Raw genomic sequence first — 20,008 nt, 5'->3', positions numbered from 1 at the left:
TTATACCCACACGTTAACTTTTGTTTATTCTCATGAACCAACGGATCCATCGATCAACCACAGAATTGTACTTATTTCAGAAATATCGAGTGAAGACTGACTTTTCTTCACTCTCGGGTAAAAAAAATACATCTACAATACATCATCCAATAATCATTTCTAATAAGAGATAAGAAGAAGCGTACACAAGCGAGAAGAAAAACGAATGAAAGAGAAACTTTTCTCTGAAAAAAAAATCCATCATTTTTTGTTACAATTGTTGGAAAATTTTAGGGAAAATTCCATAAAAACCGCGGATTTCAGTGCAATTTTTTATTGAAAATTCAAGTGAGTTGAAACTGTATTATTTTTTTTACGAAATTTTTTTTTTCGGAACAGCGCATTTTAACCCGCAAACTTATCGAAAAAAAGAATAAATAAATAGTTCGGTATTACCATCATCGCCCAATCAAAAAGGAAAGTCTCCGCCAATTTGAAAAATAATGATTTATTCAGAGCGATGCAAAACTTTTAATGCGTCTCAACTTTCGTTATCCCCATTTATGCCCTTAAGTGATCTAAACGAAACTTTCGTCAGCCATTTTAGTATTTTTTTTTCTTCTCCGCACTGCCTACTCCATATATACCCCTTGCGAACGAGGCATAGGGGTGTCCTCGAAGTAAGTTAGTACCCAACACTGGTAGTTGCAAGAACGATTTATTGATCAGTGGAGGAGAGTTGCCAGTCGACCAATGGCCGGATGGGTTGGTCAAGTTGCACACAGGGAGAGAGGAGAAAATAATCCCAAGCTTTTTTTCCCCCGTTCACGTAACCCCAACGCACAACCCCCTCACTCTGCACCGCTTCTGGGGGAGAGAAGATGGAGAGGAGAGAGGGTTTCAACCCCAAAAATACGAGAACGTGAACGAATGTGCTGGCGTTATCTCATTCTCGGAAATTATAGTGGGAAAATGCGAGGGTGGGGAGAGAGAGTCTAGTTTACCCTGGATACTTCACCCTTACCAATGTAGCTTTATTATACTTGCTGCCAACGTCATTACTCGCCACTCCCGTGATACTTGCAAAAAATAAATAAATAAAGATAGAAAACTCGTTTCGAAATCCAATATTCCTTTTGATCATTCGGAAAAGAGGAAAAAAAAATGAGAGGAAATATTCCTTCGCCAATTACTGTACACTGAGATGATGAAAATAAGCGAAGGAAAATATATATATTTTTGGGGTTGGGAAGAATCTTATTAACGGCTCGTGCGGTCCGTGAAGGAGAGATCGATTTCAACTCCAATTATTTACACGGGTTGTTCTTTGGAATTTTTCAATTTCATCGGTTTGATGATCAAAGAATTGGTGAAGGGTTTCTACTTGAGTTTCTTCATCATTATCTTGGAGAAGAAATATTGGAAAACGTGGGCTTATTTGTGTTTGCTATTATTTTCACAAGTCATTATTCGGACATCTTGAGCGATTTAATTAATCATAGCCAAAATTACACGGTATTAATTAAAGCCAATGTCAACAGTCGCAATAAAAAGGTAATAAATGAGCCCCGGGAGAAACGAATTAACGTCTTTGTTCATTCTCCACGCACAGCGGTTACATCGTAAGATGCTTTTAAGCCTTAAAAACCATACTTGATGCTGGCACACTGCTGAATTAATTATTCACCGGGGCTTTTTACCCAGCATCAGTTCCTAACAGTTAAATCAGCACACTCGGCCCCCACCACTCCACGTTTTATCCATCTCCTTCAAGTACGTCATTCTTTCACTCTCCTCCCCCTTGTGCCACTACTAAAGCCATGCAATGTAATTACTCTCACTCTGGATGCATTAAATATTTATTCTTTCATTACTCTCACCGCAAGACGATCCCAGGGAGTTTGGTGATTGGGGTATGAAAATTGAGATATTTATCATGACGTTTTACGCTTGACGATAAAAATAGGATGATTAAAGTTTCAAAATTAATTTTGCGTCGGAGATGAACGAAAATCTGGATCGAAGCTTGGAGTAACAACAGTTGACGGTTAAACTGAGAAAATCTGAAGAATTATTTGAAAAAATAATAATTACTTTTTAGCAAATGGGGACGTTGTGGTAATCAGCTTCGTTTCTTCAATAATATTCATAACTCAGGAATAAATTGATCAATTGAGAAGTCTGGGCTCATTCCAATGAAAAAGAAAAAATTATTTCATTCCATCGAGAATAGAATAAGGTTTTACAATTAAAAGAAAAATCTCAAGTGTCCATTTTGCTCCCTCGTCCCCGAATAATGATAGCATCATATTTGTTTGGAAGTTTTGAGAGTGTTTCCATTTTTAATGGACCAAGCCCCGCCTCAATACAGCACGAATTCACCAATGAAAACGTTGAAAATCATCCCACAGAAGGGTTGAAGGTGTCGCCGGAGTTTGCAGAAGGGTTACAAACCCTTCAACGCGATTGGAGCATCCAAAAAGGATTTTGTGCCGGGTTCGATCATAGCCACAACTAGTGTGCCTTTATGTTACCCCCTTCGCCCTCATCCCATTGCTCCAGAGCCGTTCATCACCAACGTAAAAAAAACGGGGAAAAATGCGATTGAGGGGAAGTCACGAAAGCGTGAAAGGGTTAGTGTATCTCCCGCTGTGATTGGCCGGGGCTTATGAAGGGAGTAGACAAAAAGTGGGAGAAAAAAGGGTGAACCCCTCTGGCGCCGGCTCAAAGAGTTGAAACAAGTGTGGGGTCACACTTTTTTTCAACGACAGATTCTTTGTAGTAAAAAACTACTTTTAGTATGATTTATTTCGCTTTTTTCCAAGTTTTTATTTAGAATGCAGACATCCTAAAACAAAAAATATGTATATTATTAGATGAAATAATGCCACTCATTGGAATGTCTTCGTCTTTTTCAAGATTTTCCTCATTTTTTTTTTATAAAACTGTCATTCTGACATGTGCCTGCCACATGCGAAAAGCTTGCGACATTTTTCGGAGCGCGCTGGGCCTCAACATCTGCTTCTTTTTTGTCCGATCAGCGGGACATAAAAAATTCTCGTGTCCAGTCCACTTTGTATCCCTTTTTAACCGTTTTTTCAATCACTCGTAGTGATTTTTTGCCACATGCTCACCGCCGACCGTTACGGTCATTTCTGCTCATCCACTGCGGACCTTTCCACTTTTTTCGGGTCCATTCGCCCTAGCCGGCAGTCTGCGGACCCCATCGTATTTTTCAAGAGTTTTTTCTCCGCATTTTTCATTTTTTTCTCTGGTTAACACGTGTCAAAAAAAAAATTGGACATGTCTTTGCACGAAAGGTGGAGTTGATTTATTTATTACCTCCTGTGGTGAATGCAGAAAATATTTTCAGCTATTCTATTTCTGCTCCGATAACTAGAGATCAAAAATCATTACTCAGATTTTTTTTCCCAGAGAGTTACGGATGGGAAGGATTACGACTGTTTTTTTTTCACTCATTTAACCAATGAGATGAAAATCCTTCATAAATCAAACTAACAGACCTTTCACATATACCGAAGATGTAACTTTTATTTATTTTGATTATAATCGATAGTTGTAAAACGATCTCAATCCAACAATAGCTCACGGCTGTTGGATTTTCCAATAGAATAAATAAATTACAAAGAAAACTCGTAGACAGCGAAAAAATATTGAATAAAATAACCAATATGAAAATATTGGAATCACTTCAGCCATAATGTAAAATCGTAGCGGGAATACAGATGTTCACATATTCTATCCATCCCCCGAGAAATAAAGAGAAAGCGTTGTGCGACGTGAAAAAGATAGAAATTGTCATTCACTCGATAAAGTCGCTCTCTCGGTCGTGATAAACTGCCAAGTGAGGGATCGAACTCTCGTCGTTCTCGTAAACATCTTTCAGAAGCACCCCTCAGGAGGCCAGCCAGCCACCCCCCACCCAACACACACGTCGTCGTGTAAGGTCTGGCATTCAAGACGTTTTCAGCAGCAACAGGCATCCCGTACACGGGCCACCTCATCCTTACGCTCTGGTTTTCACCACACATTCAACTACATGTGCGGAACGTGCCGCACTTGGGATCTGGTTTATTGAAATCCGATATCAGCTGCGCTAAATTGATTTCAACTTCACTAGGAAGACTAGTGTCTGCAATTAAGGCACTTTAGTCCCTTTTTTCAAGACAAGTCGCTTTTAGTGTGTTAAATTGAGAGATTGAGACATGCACTGGCAAATCTTTTGTTTTTAAAGTATTTTAAAATTAAAAAATTTTAATTATTCCTTCGGACGCAGAATTGATCGATTGTAAATTTTAATAGCCAATTCCTCGAACAGATTCCCCCGAAGATCGTTAGAAATCTCTCCGAATCAAATTGCCCCTTGATGTGTCGGGAGTCCGTGCCAGGTGTCTCTCAAGCCTTAAAACGTACAGGGAGGTCAATTCTCCAAATAGTGACCGCTAACCCCGGGGAAAAATGGGGTCGACACTGCGAACGTTAATCTCTCGCCGAACCGTTGAATCCATTAAATACAAAACCGTTTCACAAAAAAAAAATGGACCAAAAAGACCATCAACAATACCAAACCCGCCATTTTGAGAGCACGAAATATAGCACGATCGAGGGAGGAGGAAATTAAATATGTATAAGAGGCAAGTCGCATCACAAAGGCCAATCTCATTAACCCTTCACTCGGCGAAACTCAACCTGAGGGCCTACGAGGCTCACCCCTTGCCGGTAGCCATGGCAACCCTTCTTTTCCCTTTCACCATTTTTCCCACATTCTTTGAGTGTGTGTGAAAGCACTCCCATGGTAACACTTCAACCTGCCATTTCGGGGTCTATCGTAAGGTGTATCGCATTCATTCATCCTGTATTATTTTTCGTGCAGAGAAAATTTATTTCATCTTCTCAGATGAATTGAATTATAATTGACGAATACCTGCCGTTGTTTCCCTACACTTTTTTCACTCCTGGCGAAGAGTTGTATTTTAAATGACAAAAGAAAGGAAAAAATGCTGAAGGAACCCTTTTCAACCGTAAACACTCAACTATTTGAATAAATAATCCGCGATCAGTTATCGATTCCCACAATGGCTACCGTCACAGCAAGTTGAATCCTTTCTCGGTTTTTAAAAAAAATAAAAACCACCCCTAGATGAATATTTGGAAATATTTAAGTGGATCTCTGATGTTTTTCGAGATAGAATTCCACGCCCAAAGGGAAAACTGTGAACCCTTGAGATTCACTGGCCGATGGGGGACTTGACCATAGGATAAAAATGAAAAGGGTTCTAATCTGCATCAAGTGGAGAAAGCCTCGACGCATCAAATTTCTCGTCTCTCGTCTCGCCCCTACAACCAAATTTTTTTCATTTAAATTTCTTCTCCACTTTGCTCATTGAAAAAAAGAGAAATCTACTCCAAGAATAAACAGAAAACGGAATACGTTGAGTTAACGAGAAGACGAAAATAAATTAGGGAAATGTGGAGGAACCGCTGTGGATTCTAATTATTGTTTGCTCTTTCTTTTTCGAGAAATCTCTTCTCGTCCTTCAATTCTTTCTCTCCCTGCGCGTATTCCGTTTTACACGCCCTCGACGAGATTAAATCCGCCTCTGCGATCCACCTCAGACGCCCTGATAAAATGATTCGAACGAAAGTAATCGAAATTATTTGTCTAGCTAAGGAGAAAAATCAATTGAATTCATTGCAAGATAAACTTTACCATTTCATTTGAAATTCCAATGACAGATCAATTTTGTAGACTCTTTCACGTCCAGGAATTCCATTCACAATCACTCGTTAAAGTCTATGCAATAACTAATGCAGAATAAATACGAAATCATCCAGAGAAATTATTTCTCAAATTAAACGGGGGAATTAAATGTCATCCCAACATGAATTAAATCAATCACCTGAAAATAGTTCATTTCTTGGCTCACTCAAATTTTCATGTATTCGTTGAAAAATTCATTCTATCCCCCACCATTTCAATAAATCCATTCAGTTTTTTCATCACCATATTTTTCTTTATCAAAGAAAATTAAGTTAGGATATTTTTTCAATACTATACTATAGCATGATGTAATAATTTTCTTTGCAAAAGACAACATCCTCCCATTTCCGTCGATTTCCGTCAACCGAGCAAACCCAAAAATAAATCCACCGACTTCGCCAAATTATCCTCCCCGAATTCAGACAATCAAAATGACGTGATTGCGTGAAATTCACTGCAACATTCCAATAAAAGAAAACCTATCCCCTGGTTTCGGTGGGCAAAAAAAAAACAGCAGGAGAATGAGTTTCTTTCTCGTAGGGATGGCAGAAAAGGGATGAGATGACTTCCTCCTCTCCACCCCACCGCACCCCGACAGTCTCCTGGGGTATAGTTACGTATACCACTCTCTCCTCTCGCTCGGGGATGATGAATATAAAGGCAGGACGAGCAGTTAGGGGTGGCTTCAACCCTCTCGCTTCTTCTTCAGTCCCTGGAAGGACTACCTTGAGATCAATACTTTTTTATGCGAGTCCGTAAGGGGTATAAACCCTGNGAAATCTACTCCAAGAATAAACAGAAAACGGAATACGTTGAGTTAACGAGAAGACGAAAATAAATTAGGGAAATGTGGAGGAACCGCTGTGGATTCTAATTATTGTTTGCTCTTTCTTTTTCGAGAAATCTCTTCTCGTCCTTCAATTCTTTCTCTCCCTGCGCGTATTCCGTTTTACACGCCCTCGACGAGATTAAATCCGCCTCTGCGATCCACCTCAGACGCCCTGATAAAATGATTCGAACGAAAGTAATCGAAATTATTTGTCTAGCTAAGGAGAAAAATCAATTGAATTCATTGCAAGATAAACTTTACCATTTCATTTGAAATTCCAATGACAGATCAATTTTGTAGACTCTTTCACGTCCAGGAATTCCATTCACAATCACTCGTTAAAGTCTATGCAATAACTAATGCAGAATAAATACGAAATCATCCAGAGAAATTATTTCTCAAATTAAACGGGGGAATTAAATGTCATCCCAACATGAATTAAATCAATCACCTGAAAATAGTTCATTTCTTGGCTCACTCAAATTTTCATGTATTCGTTGAAAAATTCATTCTATCCCCCACCATTTCAATAAATCCATTCAGTTTTTTCATCACCATATTTTTCTTTATCAAAGAAAATTAAGTTAGGATATTTTTTCAATACTATACTATAGCATGATGTAATAATTTTCTTTGCAAAAGACAACATCCTCCCATTTCCGTCGATTTCCGTCAACCGAGCAAACCCAAAAATAAATCCACCGACTTCGCCAAATTATCCTCCCCGAATTCAGACAATCAAAATGACGTGATTGCGTGAAATTCACTGCAACATTCCAATAAAAGAAAACCTATCCCCTGGTTTCGGTGGGCAAAAAAAAACAGCAGGAGAATGAGTTTCTTTCTCGTAGGGATGGCAGAAAAGGGATGAGATGACTTCCTCCTCTCCACCCCACCGCACCCCGACAGTCTCCTGGGGTATAGTTACGTATACCACTCTCTCCTCTCGCTCGGGGATGATGAATATAAAGGCAGGACGAGCAGTTAGGGGTGGCTTCAACCCTCTCGCTTCTTCTTCAGTCCCTGGAAGGACTACCTTGAGATCAATACTTTTTTATGCGAGTCCGTAAGGGGTATAAACCCTGGGTACACCGAGGTACCGTACTTTCGCCCCCCCCCCCCCCCCCCCCTCTCTCTCACTCTTTTTTGCCTCCTTCCACTCCACTTCCCCACATCTCTCTTATTCTCTCTACCGCCCTCCACGTGCCGTCGTAATCACGAATATCATTAAACTCTCGGCTTTCACGACCCGTTAAGGAGAACCGTCTTCTTTGAATTTTCCTTTATTTATTTTCCCTTTTCCCAAGTCAATGATATTTTTTTTCAGTGTTCTCTTTGCTCGAGAAATATTGAGTGGATAGTCGAAGTCATTAAGGACGAATAAGTACCTAATTATTTCGGTATTATTTGAGAAGGACATCGTTACTGTTTGACAAAGAATAAATTCGTTATCACAGGGGAGAGGGGGATAATGTGGTTTATGACGAGTGGAATTTATTGGATTTTTCATCGTTGAAGATATTCCTAGAAATCATTATTAAATCAGATGGAGAATATTTCATTTGGCTGCACGAGGCAGTTGCACGATATTTTTTCTCCCATCGAATTCACGTATTTTTCTCCAGCTCCGGTTGAAAATCGGCGAAAGCCCGAGTGCAGAGAAAAGCCGCTCACTTTGTGCCATAATACACTCCAGTTTTTGTCCTTGAATTTTCAGTTGAGAATACGTAACTCAAGGGGATGCATAAACCGTTCAGGGAAGGCCAGTGTGACCAATTTGCGAAACCGAAATTGGAGCAGAAAACATTGCCTCAATGTTCCTGTGATTTATAGTCGGGTCCAGGTAGACGTAGCAGTTGAAACTACAGTATTTCGAGAATTCTTGGTGAAAAAATTCTGAACAACATCTGACAAAATGTTGGCACCCATCATGTGGCAAAATATTTAATAAAAAATCTACACCGAGAAATGGAGAAAACCTATTCTAGTAATTACTAATAGAATAACATTGAGTCAAAAATGTAGAGTATTTTTCATTGGACCAACAATTCCGCCTGCAGGTAACCGGACAAACGCTCCACCCGAGGCCGGAGAGCACCGAAAACTCGAGTCCCACGGTTTACGTTCGAAGGGAAGGATGTTTCACAGTCGTAAATCTACGAGTTAGCCAAAACTGGAGCAAAATTTTTCAATGGCTTTACGGCGTTACCCTACGGGGTCCCCCCCAAATAGTGGGTGCGATAAACATTTTCAGTACACACCATCCCCACATTTTTTTTCCTCCCCTCTCTGTCCCTCCCGCTGCCCGGAGGGGTGTCTCGCTGCAGAGTTCGCGCCTTGGTGATCGGTGAAAGTTCCCCGGGAAGATTTTGCAAGATTACGTCGAGCCTGATTTATTCCCCGGGTTTATTACACCCCCTTTCTCTACAATTCCAGTTCCGTTCCTCTTCTTATATTGCATTTATTTGACTGTTTTTGCCTCGCTGCTTTTCATTTCTCAAGTCTCTACTTTTTTCCAGCGGAAAGTTGAGAGTAATGAAAATTTCATGTCTTCCAAAATATTTTGAGGAGAATGTGCATTAATAATTTTATATATCATTGCCTGAACCAATTTGTACTTAAAATTAGTAATTCAATGTCGTAATAAAGTCTCAAAAAAATTTACAGTAATTTCTGCAAAAAAGGTGGATTCACTTTATCTCGTCAAGTAAATTCAAATTATTCAACTCGTCATAAAAAAAAGTAGATGCATTGAATGAATTAATACGGTAACGGAGAATTCTACCTCAAATTGAATCTTTCAATGTAAGACTTAGAGGGAAGAATAGTATGAGACTCGGATTATTTCAAATGATATGATTTCCAACGAAAAGTAGATGTGATCCAACCTTTCTCATAGTTACGCACACAAGGCGGATGTTACAAGAATGCAAAAGAATTGGAAAAGACCTTGGCTTTCGATACACACATTGAATAAGAAAATCGTAACATAACAGGGGAGGAGTACACCGGGCTTTCCGAAGACGGGGTATAAGGAAATAGGTCCGAGGGGTTGTATTATGTCCAACTGCTCGAGTATCTACATGCTCCGCTTTTTCCTCTTTTCCGTTCTTCAACAAATGGATACTGAAAGATGTGGCAGACCAGAAAAAAAGAGATTTCGCTCGGGTGAAGAGATGGATTGAAAAAAATGAGGGTTCGACAGGTAGAGATTGTGCAAGTTCCGTTTCTGAAAAAAATGTCTTTAATGCTTCGATGATTTCGACTGAACAGATACATGGCAATTTGAGTGTCACGTTGAGACAACGAAAAAGTTATGGAAAACATGGTTAAATGGGTCTAAATTACTCAAAAAATGCACGCAATTACGACTAATCAGCTCTATTTTTCATGGGAATGACAGCTCTCAATAGAAAGATCGATCGACATCTTGTGGCCAGTCTGGGCTTCGGAAAATTTACATGTAAAATTGTATGAAAATTATAAATAATTGTAAACTCGTCTGCAGTCAATATCAGTGACGACGCGATGAAGTTCCTTTCCGATGAGCAGAACTCTCAGCATCGCTCCCGCCCATCCGTGGGAACACATCCCCTCTGTACTTGAGATAGCAGCAGCAACTTACAGGCAGCATGATGATACCCTCTGCCAGTTCACCATTCTTAACGCCTAGTGCTTGCCGCGTAATGTGTTGCTGTTTGCACACTGTATCGTATCCCGACGAGGCTGCAGCATGATCCACAATCTTGCAAGTGCTGTTTGGATTTCTGAAAAATTGCAAACTGTTGCCAACAGTTGATACTTCAATTAGCCCGGGCCAACTCAATTGTTTGCAACTTACATGCACTTCTCAATACGAAAGCCCTGTTGAAAATTCACTTCATTATCCTCTTTATACTCTGTATTTACGATGAACAACCATTCATCCTTGGTGGTTTTCGCTGCCTGTGGATAAACAATGGCAACCTCAATATCGCAGAGGGTCTCGTACTCAGACACTCCGATCCTCTGACCAACGTCGAAGGGAGGATCGACAGTGGCCAAATGTTTGAATTCATTCTGTCTGGCTTTGAGAGCATTCATTATAAACTCTTTCGGATAATTAGGCACATTTTCGCAGTACGTAGAGTCAGAACACACAGCTGTCAGATCCGGAGACATCCTGGAGGCTAGTTTGGAAGCCTCGGGATCCCCCGGGAAAATTATTCTGCCTCCTGTGGGTGTCCGTTGTGTTGGTGCGCCTGGAAATGAAATTATTATTTCATTAGTCCTTGCACTGCAACAGTTTTCGATGGGAATTCAGCCCCGAGTGAGTTACCTAACGGTCGAAGACGAGCTCTGGGCGTATGTGCTTCCCGCGTGGATGACCCATCGTACTCAGACTCAGGTAAATTCGATGCGCCATCAGGAAAAGTTTGTGATATCGCAGGAGAAATCTGTTGGGAATAACAATGGATTATAAAACCACAAGGACGTCAGAATATATAGACCGATGACGTCTTCAACTTGGTGAATCACTGGATATTTCAGTGGTGGAGCGGTCAGTTCAACTCATCGAAGGAGATTTTTTGTATATTTTTCGATTGACGGAAGAGCTGGGCACGATATTATTTAGAATAATTTATCGATTTTTATTCATTTTATTATTTGAAAATTTTCCTTTCAACTGGAGAACACTAGGGCAGACACAACAATTAAGATCGGGATAGAAGAAGATATAAAACAAATAATCAACAAAATAATTATCATATGACAGGCATAAATTTTTCATGACGCAGTGACTTAAATAGTGAAAGAAATTAGTCAATACTATTTGATCGTTTGAAATGCTCAACTTGAAATAGCATTTCTATTTGATTTCCACGAAATGGTGCCCAGTGTTGATTGAAGAGTTTTCCAATTTTCCCTCATAACAACAGAGAAGAGCGTTAAATGATCGTTCAATTCACCTTGGCCAGCCGAAATGAGATGGAATGTTTAGATTATGTTCCAGGGACAAAACTATAATCTCGCCTCTGTCGAGTCGAATTCGGGGATTTCATAAAAATGTGGGTCTGGACGATATTTCTATGATAATTACTATCAGCTCAACTCGTTGACGAAGCAAAGTTCAAGATACGAACATCCGTATGACCGTTCAAATTTCCGTTTTATCAAACAACGCCAGGCGCAACGGTTAATTTATAATGAAAATATCAACTCTCGAATGTTTGACCTTCCTGACTCTCTACAACCGATATTTCAAGGTCTGCTCAGCTGTCACATACGTATTTCGTGAGAAATGACGAAAAAAGTTGAGTAATTAGATATTTTACAATGCGCTAACTTCCTCAATTATCACTCATCTTCTCATTATATCGAGTTTAAAATAGAGAATAACTGCTACTCCCATTGGATAAACGGTTCTGTAATACGCGGTAGGAATAATTATTGAGTATATCTGTCGGCAATAGGTGCATTGTAGTAGCCCTGCACGGAGAGAAATTGTTTATAAAAATTTGAGCTCTTCTGTTGGAAAAAATTGCAATAGACTGTGAAAAATCCGAGGGCTGTTCAAAATTTCCTGGGGTTTCCGTAAAAAATTCATATCAATATGAGAAAAATTCACGTGGCCCCTTCTCTGAAGAATTTTTCTCCGCGTGTGATGAATTAGAAGATCAACTTACACAAAAAATTAACGAGATGAATAGTATTCTATCCACAGTGCACATAACGAGTTCGATTTCGGCTGAATTATTCAACTAAAACTTTTTAACTGCCAGTCACTTGTCCCTTTGGAACGTCAACCCAATCACTAACGCTGGAGAAAATTATCTGTGAAACACGGATCCAACGTCCATTTCACAAAACGTAGCAGAATTTATATTGACCGTCATTTATTTTTAAAAACCAAACAACTTGGATGTGAAACACGTTCTCCGCGACCGTCCGGTAAAACCTGCTTGGAGATGTAACTCAAACACTCTGGAGTGAATCAAGTAAAACTTATGCAAGATTATCACAGGACGGTTTACTCAATGTCAAGTGGTGGGGAGGGAAAGGAGAAAAAGAGGAATGACGGAGAGCTGCGGACGTGCGATGCTGTCATTCACCTCTTCCTTTTAAACAAAAATTGGGAGTCAACTACAATAATTTAGAATTCCCGTGGTAAACTGGAATTTGCGGTATGAAAATGCGACAGACGTGCATCGCGTTGATTCATTTGATTAGCGCTCGGGGGAAATCGATCCCAGACATGTGATAATGAACTATCACCTGTTTTCATCGATAATCAATCAAATGTAGATGAATTTTTTCGCTCTGAAAATCGAATAACTGAGAAAAGAATAATTGATAGATGCCGACTCCTCAGCCTTGCAGATGAATATCTCTTACATCCTTGTTATTCTTCAACTCGACCGTGTCTAATTTATTTTTAATTGTCCACATATTCATTTTGTAACTCACAAGGATTTATTACGTCTGCTGCATCGCCAGGACTGGGAAAATTCAGTCGGTAATGCAGTAAAAATGCGAGAGACTTTGTAAAACTTCATGTCATCAAGATAAATCACCGAACATGAGTAATTTGCCACTGAAAATAGAAAAAAAAGGAAGAAAGGCTAGCTCAATTTTGGCTTTCGGTAATTCCTGGAGAATCCAAATGGTTGAAGACAACGGTCCAGTGGCGAGCCCCCCAAGATGATGGACGGAGTAATGAGTGGGAGCGCCCGGTGGAAAATTCACTGGTGGGCAGACAAGCGAAAAAGAACAAGAGAGAAAGTACCTGAGAACGGGTGGATGAAGGGTGAGGCCCAACCAGGTTAATCCTTAGATTGGCTTTGGACTTTTTCCTCTGCTACCTGACTTCCAATGACTGACTGACCGATTGACTACGTTCAAGACTGGGGGAAACCTCCCAGGGAAGTTGGAGTTATTATCCCGGATTGAAATCTAACAAGCGGAACAGAAGTTCCTCCCGGTAATTGCGGGTTTTAACCCTTCAATCCATTAAAATAACCTGCATTTTTCCCCCCCTTATAATTCCAGGCAGAAAAAAAATTATAGAAAACAATAGCGAATTCGATTTTTAAAAAGTCAATCAACTATGCAACTTTTTCTATTGAAACATTTTTCGTAGGAATTCCCCGACATTAAATTTCTACGTCTTTTTTCTTCTTTTTTAATTAAAAACAAAATTTAAAACGTTGGGAAAATTTGAGCCGAAGAATTTGTATAAAAAAAACTTCAATGGAAAAATATAATTCTATTGATTTTTTCTATGGAATATTTTCGAAAAAAAACGCACAAAATTGTTCAGTAGAATCCGCCAGAATCAAATAGAAAATTCAATAGAATTCTCTCGCGAATTCGCTAGCATTTCTATAAAAAAATTTTGTACCTGTCGGAACAGACAATTTTTCGATCCACCGTCATTTGGGCGAATCGTGACCACGATTATCCACATTCTCAATCCCGCCTGCTGCTCGATCAAGAATCCCAGCGCACGAGCCCACAAAAGATCCACCGGGAGTGAAAAATATAAAGAAGGCGGAAAGGAGGAAAAAAACGGTCGCGCGACGCCACGCGCTCTTTATTTATTCCATACAGTGTCACGCACGTCGATCATCCCGATCGAGGAGAGGCTCTCTCCTTCCCCCCCAATTTCTTATGACAACGTGAATAAAGAATGGCAAGGGAACTGCACCCACCCTGGAAAAACTCTTGAGAATCCATGGAATATCTTGAGTGCAGCTGTCGCCCTCGCATGCACACATCGATTGTGTCGATTTCTCTTGAATTTTTACGCGTCACGTGATTCACCTATCGAACTTTGGCCAGTGTATCCATAGAGGCATTGAAAATAAATCATTTTGAATTTTGATTCCAATGAATTGAAATTTCCCTGTCTTCTAGAATATCTAAAGAATTCAACCATTTTTTCTCGTGAAAACCCATTTTAACCCGATTCAATTTTTCATTATTTAAATTGTTAAGGTCCGAATTGGATTCTCCATTTAAAATCTTTAGAAAAGAATTTTTCCAGAGGGATTTCTAAAATTACGTAAAAAATCAATTTACCATCTTGAAGATCAGGAAAATATTTTTAAAAATGTAATTTCTCGGCGAAATGTATTTTTTCAGAATTGTCTCAAACTATTCAATAAATTTATGATTCATATGAAATTACTACTTAAATAAAAAATATTGAATCCATAATTGTCTCAAGCACAGGGAATTATCCAAAATGTTGAGAAAAGGGGAATAACAATCCATTAATCACAAAAACACTTAAGGCACGAGAAAAAGGCGTGCGCCAAACAAAACGAAATTTACAATCAAAAGAAGCGAGCGGGAGTAGCTCCTAATGATTCTCGAGCCGGCTTGAATACTTTGCCACTGGGGTAAAAACCGCCAAAGCCACGTGGTCAAGCACCCCGAGTGGCCATTGTCTATGAATCTGCTAAGCTGGTACCTCAACAACCGAACAATAAAGAATTCCAGAGGATGAATAATGAAATTTTTTTTTCGCGATTACAGACCGTTTCACTAAATTAGCATCCCTTGTTCCCTCCATTTTCCATTCTTCTTTGGAATTATCTCCATCTGGTCAAAAGAATCGTCTAAATTATCAGTACAAATCCCAGCGATATCAACGTCCAGAAAAAAAAACAAATGGATAAAATTCCAATAAATTACCAAAAAAAACAAAAAAAAATTGAAGATGAAAAAAATCTGCAGGTGCACGTCTGAAGTTCACGTAATCTTCTATAAAACTTCAGAAATAGAGAAACGTTAAACTACGATATATAAAGGGATGTGCCGGGTGCGTGGGTTGCGCAAAGGCTTTTCCAGGAAGGCACAAAAGTTTCAATATATCAAGTGCAGTTCTTTTTTCCGTCCTCGAGACGGAGATCCGGTGAATAAAAAAATAAAATGGAGAAAGAGGGGGAGGATAAAAAGAATGTTAGTCACAACGATAGAGAAGAGGTATATGTAGGAAAGGGAGGTTTAGGTATGCACTTGGATCTTCAATGGGGGTGGGGTAGCAACAATGACGGAGATCTCCGGGCTCCACACATCAATATCCCCCGGTTACCATGGATTTCTAACCGATACAAATAACGTCAATTTTTATTGATTCTCATTTTTCAAAATCACGTCAATTTTTTTCACGACATGATCTTGCTGTTCTACTGTATTATATATAGACTCTTCTATTATGAGCAAATTTAAATCCATTAAAGAGCAATGAAATTATACAAATGAGGAAAGACAGTTTTTAGTTCACTTCGTCTTGAATTTAAAAAAAAAAACAAAAAAATCAAAACAAATTCCCAACAGCAACTACAACTGTAAAATTCCTCTGAAAAGCTTCCGCGTGCCTGCGTTAATCTCCAGCGTCGCCCTGAGATTCAAAGGGAATAAAAGAAAAAAAGGTAAAAAAAAGGAGAAAAAAACGAAGAATAAGAAAAGTCAACCCCTCTAGCATTCCAATGCGGGCCATAAAAATGTTACGAGTACACCCCCATACAGTGGCTGTCGCTGTTGGTTATAATCGAAGATTAATCGTCGTCTCGATCGGCAAAGTGGTGAACTACAAGGACGTACCGAGAAAAAATCCGAAGGTGAAGGAGAGAGGAGAATGAAAAACCATAAAAAGAAGAGCATTTGTGAAAGGAGATCTGGCAGGTTGGCTTGGACTCGCTCGTTTTCCATTTCCATAGTTTCCATTGTGCTCACAGTGACAATTACTCTGAGATTAGAGTGAGAATTTGCGAGACACTGTTGTAGGTGAGAATAGAAGAAGGAAAAGAGGCAAGTGAATGGGATCTTCACATTTACGATCTACTCTGGAACCATTCACACATCTCGTGAAATATCGTCTTAATACGATGGAATTGTCAAGAGAGTTAATGGTGTGGTTGACAATACAGTGAGATTGATTTTTTATTTACTTCGTGTCATGAACCAATTTTGGTTATTCTACTGAGAACGTAGAGAGGAAAAACTCTCTGTTTTCAAATATGCCCCACACATGCTCTCTAAACGTCGTCCTTGAAACTAGATAAATGGGTAAAAGTTGAAAGCATCTCCACAAACACGTAACTCCGATGTCCGACCGGATGCAGGCGCGCCACACATTGACCATCCACGGAAAAATCCGAAAATCGCCTGCTGTGCATTTCGAACAAATGTCACAAGTGTAGGAGACAAAAAAAGGATCCAAAGGAGAGACAAAAACAGGGACAGGGACAGGAAATGCACGGGGTGTAAATCAGCATGCTTCGACATAAACCACATGTTCTCGTGTATTACTGCCAAATTCAATCATTTGATCAAGCATTCTCCCCAATTGGAAACGAGTATTCAACGTTAATACAAAATTTTCTACTTTTCTACTTTTGTCCATTTGACCCTAAATTTGCGCACATTTTACAATGATTTTATTATTTAAACTTTGCAGGTATCAATTTAAATCTCGATATTGGAACGTTAGAATATTTTTCTTGTCATATGAAAAATTATCTGTCATTCCTGTAGAATGAAAATTGGTGAAAATATAAAGCATTGAAGCATTGAGGCATTGTATACCTCACATAATATGATGCATCTAGAAATCGTTCAATCTCATCTGAAGCTTCAAATTTGACGGATCCATTATGATCTCAGGTGACACCATTAGACCATTATCCAGTGTCTCTTATCCGTTTCTTTACGTTCAAGGAAGCCCATCCAAACGTCACCCCCTTCACTCGGTCAATTCCACTCTATCCTCTTCATTCTCAGCAGCCCCTCAATCTTCCTAGCATGCACAAGAGCCTCCATTATTTACCCTCTGAATCTTCCCTCGACTGCCGTTACACTTGGCGATGAGATCATTTCTCCATACACCAACTTTTAAATATGTTATAAATTTCATGAATATTTAAGGACACTTCCATGCCAGTCCACTGATGGAATGTGAATTTTCGGTTAATTAATTCAATCAAATATTAACGAATTTAATACATTAATGGAGGAATTCTGGGTATTGGAGAGGTAGATGGAACTTCTTAATGCAGTGAGAAATATTTAATGGCGGACAGTTCGATGTGGCACTTTTCTCAGTTCTGCATCTTCCACATAATGGAAATGATGAATTATTCAGGTCAGGAATAAAATTCAATTTGGCATGGCATAACAATTGCATTAATTCTTAGCATATTATTTGTAATGGCTTCCAGTATTATTAATTCCATGTCAAAGTAGGGAACACATGGCCAACTTCAATGAATTTGACCTTTTTTCAATTGCATCAAACAATTACAAACAAGAAATAAATTAAATCTGCATATTCACTCCCGTCATTTTTCACTCCACTCGAAGCCCGAATACTGAGACATTAATTCCATTATATCCCACAGAATGTGGAACGTACTCAAGAGACATGAATTTTTTATAAGAAAGACTTTTTAATCCAAACGTCGAGTGTCACCTCCCGAAATCGGATAAAATTTTCCTTACTGAGTGCACTCTTCACAATGAAGGTAATCTATTATTTGCCATCGGATGAAATTTAAATTTGGGGAGGAGAACCGCATGAGATTGAAGGCCCGGAGGATAGGGACTGCGTCGGGTTAATTATGATGAAGGATTTGGGGAAACAAATCGATGGCTCTTGAGTGGAGGAGAATATCGAGCCAACGACGATCGACCAAGGGCTATAATAGGCAGTAAAATGCGACAGTTGCGCAAGTGTGCTCAGCGACTGTGTGGGTTCCGTCAGTCTGTCGATGCTTTCCAAAAACAGATGTTCTGATGCTGGCCTATCCAGCTTTGAAATAGACTCCATGAAGTCATTATGTTCATTACACTGAACCTGCGAAGAATTTAATGTTTCAAGACCACGATTTTATGATTTGCATGGATCCAAGTGACTTATGCAATCGTTAATTCGAGTTATTGGATGAGTGTCGTTAGTACTTCATCTCAAAGTTCTAAAAAAAAAATCATTTTACGTGAATCCAGTTTGAAAATACGAATCATTTATTCGATCATTACTATTTCGTCCACAAGTCGACAGGAATCTCAGCATTCCACATAAAATTTTCTCATACAAAAAAAGAAGTATTCAGAAGAAAGGAAAAACGAATAAAATGCGGTAGTTTATCTTTTTTTTTTTTCAAGAAACTAGAGCTATTTCCCATGGCCTGTGAAGGTGGACAATGAGTTTCCTGAATGGTTCTCGTTATTGCTTGCGGTGGTCTCCACACCCGTACACCCATGCACGGATACAGATTTGAAAAAGCCAGCATACTCCTCAGGACCCCGGGTGTCTACCGGCTATTCGCCTTGGGTTAGGTAAGGGTTGCGTTTTCTGCTCTGGTTTGTCGCACGTCTAAAAGTTTTTTTTCCTTGACCGTTTAACGATAAATCAGGCGTCCGCTTTTCAGGGCCAGGGCCTGCAGCACATGGTTTCTGACTCGGACATGACCCTCGCGGATACGTCTGGATACGACTTCCAGGTATTCAGAAAGAGAGAAAAATAAGGAAAAAAACGTGTTGACCGGTTGAGAGATAGGGAGAGAGACCGGAGGGCCTTTCGTTCCGATAATTTTTTTGTTCGCTCTTGAACGTGTTCGACAGAGGATCCTGATCATCCGTATAACGCGATTTCAAAAGAACATGATGTTCGATCATTCTTGGAATTTTTTCAACCAAAATTACAATTCCTCAACTGAGAATTTTTTTAACGAAATTCTCATTCTAGCAATTAAAAGCAATGAAGATGGGTTGCATACACGCGCAGACACATCTCCAATATCTCCAAAATTTGTAGATTTTTATTTTCCGATCCAACTTTTTATATTTTTTGAAATATTTTCGTGCATGTAACGATACAAAAAAACGTAAAACGACGAGTTAAATCTTTCAATGTTGTTTCAATGTCTTCTCTTGTAATAAACACTTGCGAAAAAATATTTATTCGATCCGAATAAAGTATTCCTCATCGTCCAACCGAAGCATCACCCTCCGATGCATGAGGGACTAACCCAAAATACGTCAATATCCCAGTAGGACAAAGTCCTGATCGCGTTTCACGAGCTACCACCTTCGAATATCCCGAAGGACCGGCTGATGCGGGTGTCGCAGCTTCATCAAAGAAAACTTCTTCGAGCATTTTTTTCATTCCAAACTCTTTTCACGCACTCTATATGCCGGCACCCCTGGTGATCAACTGCACGCCTCGATGAAAGGGTTTTATTTCCAACGAGCATTGCAGCCACAAATACGATTACATGATGAGACCATTCGATGAAAGGAAACGTGTTTTTCATAGCCCCTTCCTTTTCGAAAGAGTTCTCCTCAAAGAGGTGGCAATTTGAGAAAATGTTTACAGTGAATGAAAGAGTCTAAACATGTCTTTACAATTTTCTCGGGCTTCGACATTCAAT

At 39.4% G+C, this 20,008-nt stretch overlaps 1 protein-coding gene across 2 annotated transcripts; it reads right to left on the bottom strand.

Annotated features, from left to right (window-relative positions):
• Positions 1–9,850: 9,850 nt before the first annotated feature.
• Positions 9,851–12,545, bottom strand: LOC107042336 (neurotrophin 1). Of its 2 annotated transcripts, none has more exons than XM_015263337.1 (4): positions 12,257–12,545; positions 10,909–11,026; positions 10,432–10,831; positions 9,851–10,372 (listed from the first exon to the last, which is right to left on the bottom strand). In XM_015263337.1, the coding sequence occupies exons 1-4, from the start codon at positions 12,299–12,301 to the stop codon at positions 10,105–10,107; spliced, it is 831 nt and encodes a 276-aa protein (XP_015118823.1). In that variant the 5' UTR covers positions 12,302–12,545; the 3' UTR covers positions 9,851–10,104. The 2 variants fall into 2 exon arrangements, with proteins under 2 accessions (XP_015118823.1, XP_015118824.1); XM_015263338.1 differs by having other exon boundaries at positions 9,851–10,357.
• Positions 12,546–20,008: the final 7,463 nt, after the last annotated feature.

The sequence above is a fragment of the Diachasma alloeum genome, unplaced genomic scaffold (genome assembly GCF_001412515.2).
Source record: "Diachasma alloeum isolate Michigan unplaced genomic scaffold, Dall2.0 Dall_scaffold_00443, whole genome shotgun sequence".
Classification (NCBI taxonomy): Eukaryota; Metazoa; Arthropoda; class Insecta; order Hymenoptera; family Braconidae; genus Diachasma; species Diachasma alloeum.
Note: the sequence above shows the minus strand (reverse complement) of the source record. Positions and strands in the feature narration are given on the sequence as shown.

Bases quoted from the DNA above. Each gene is read 5' to 3' on its own strand.
- LOC107042336 (XM_015263337.1), bottom strand. From the start codon at position 12,301: ATGTGCACTGTGGATAGAATACTATTCATCTCGTTAATTTTTTGT. The intron at 11,027-12,256 runs GTAAGTTGATCT...TATTCCCAACAG, and splicing joins TCATCTCGTTAATTTTTTGT to ATTTCTCCTGCGATATCACA. The intron at 10,373-10,431 runs GTAAGTTGCAAA...TGTTGGCAACAG, and splicing joins TTTCGTATTGAGAAGTGCAT to TTTGCAATTTTTCAGAAATC.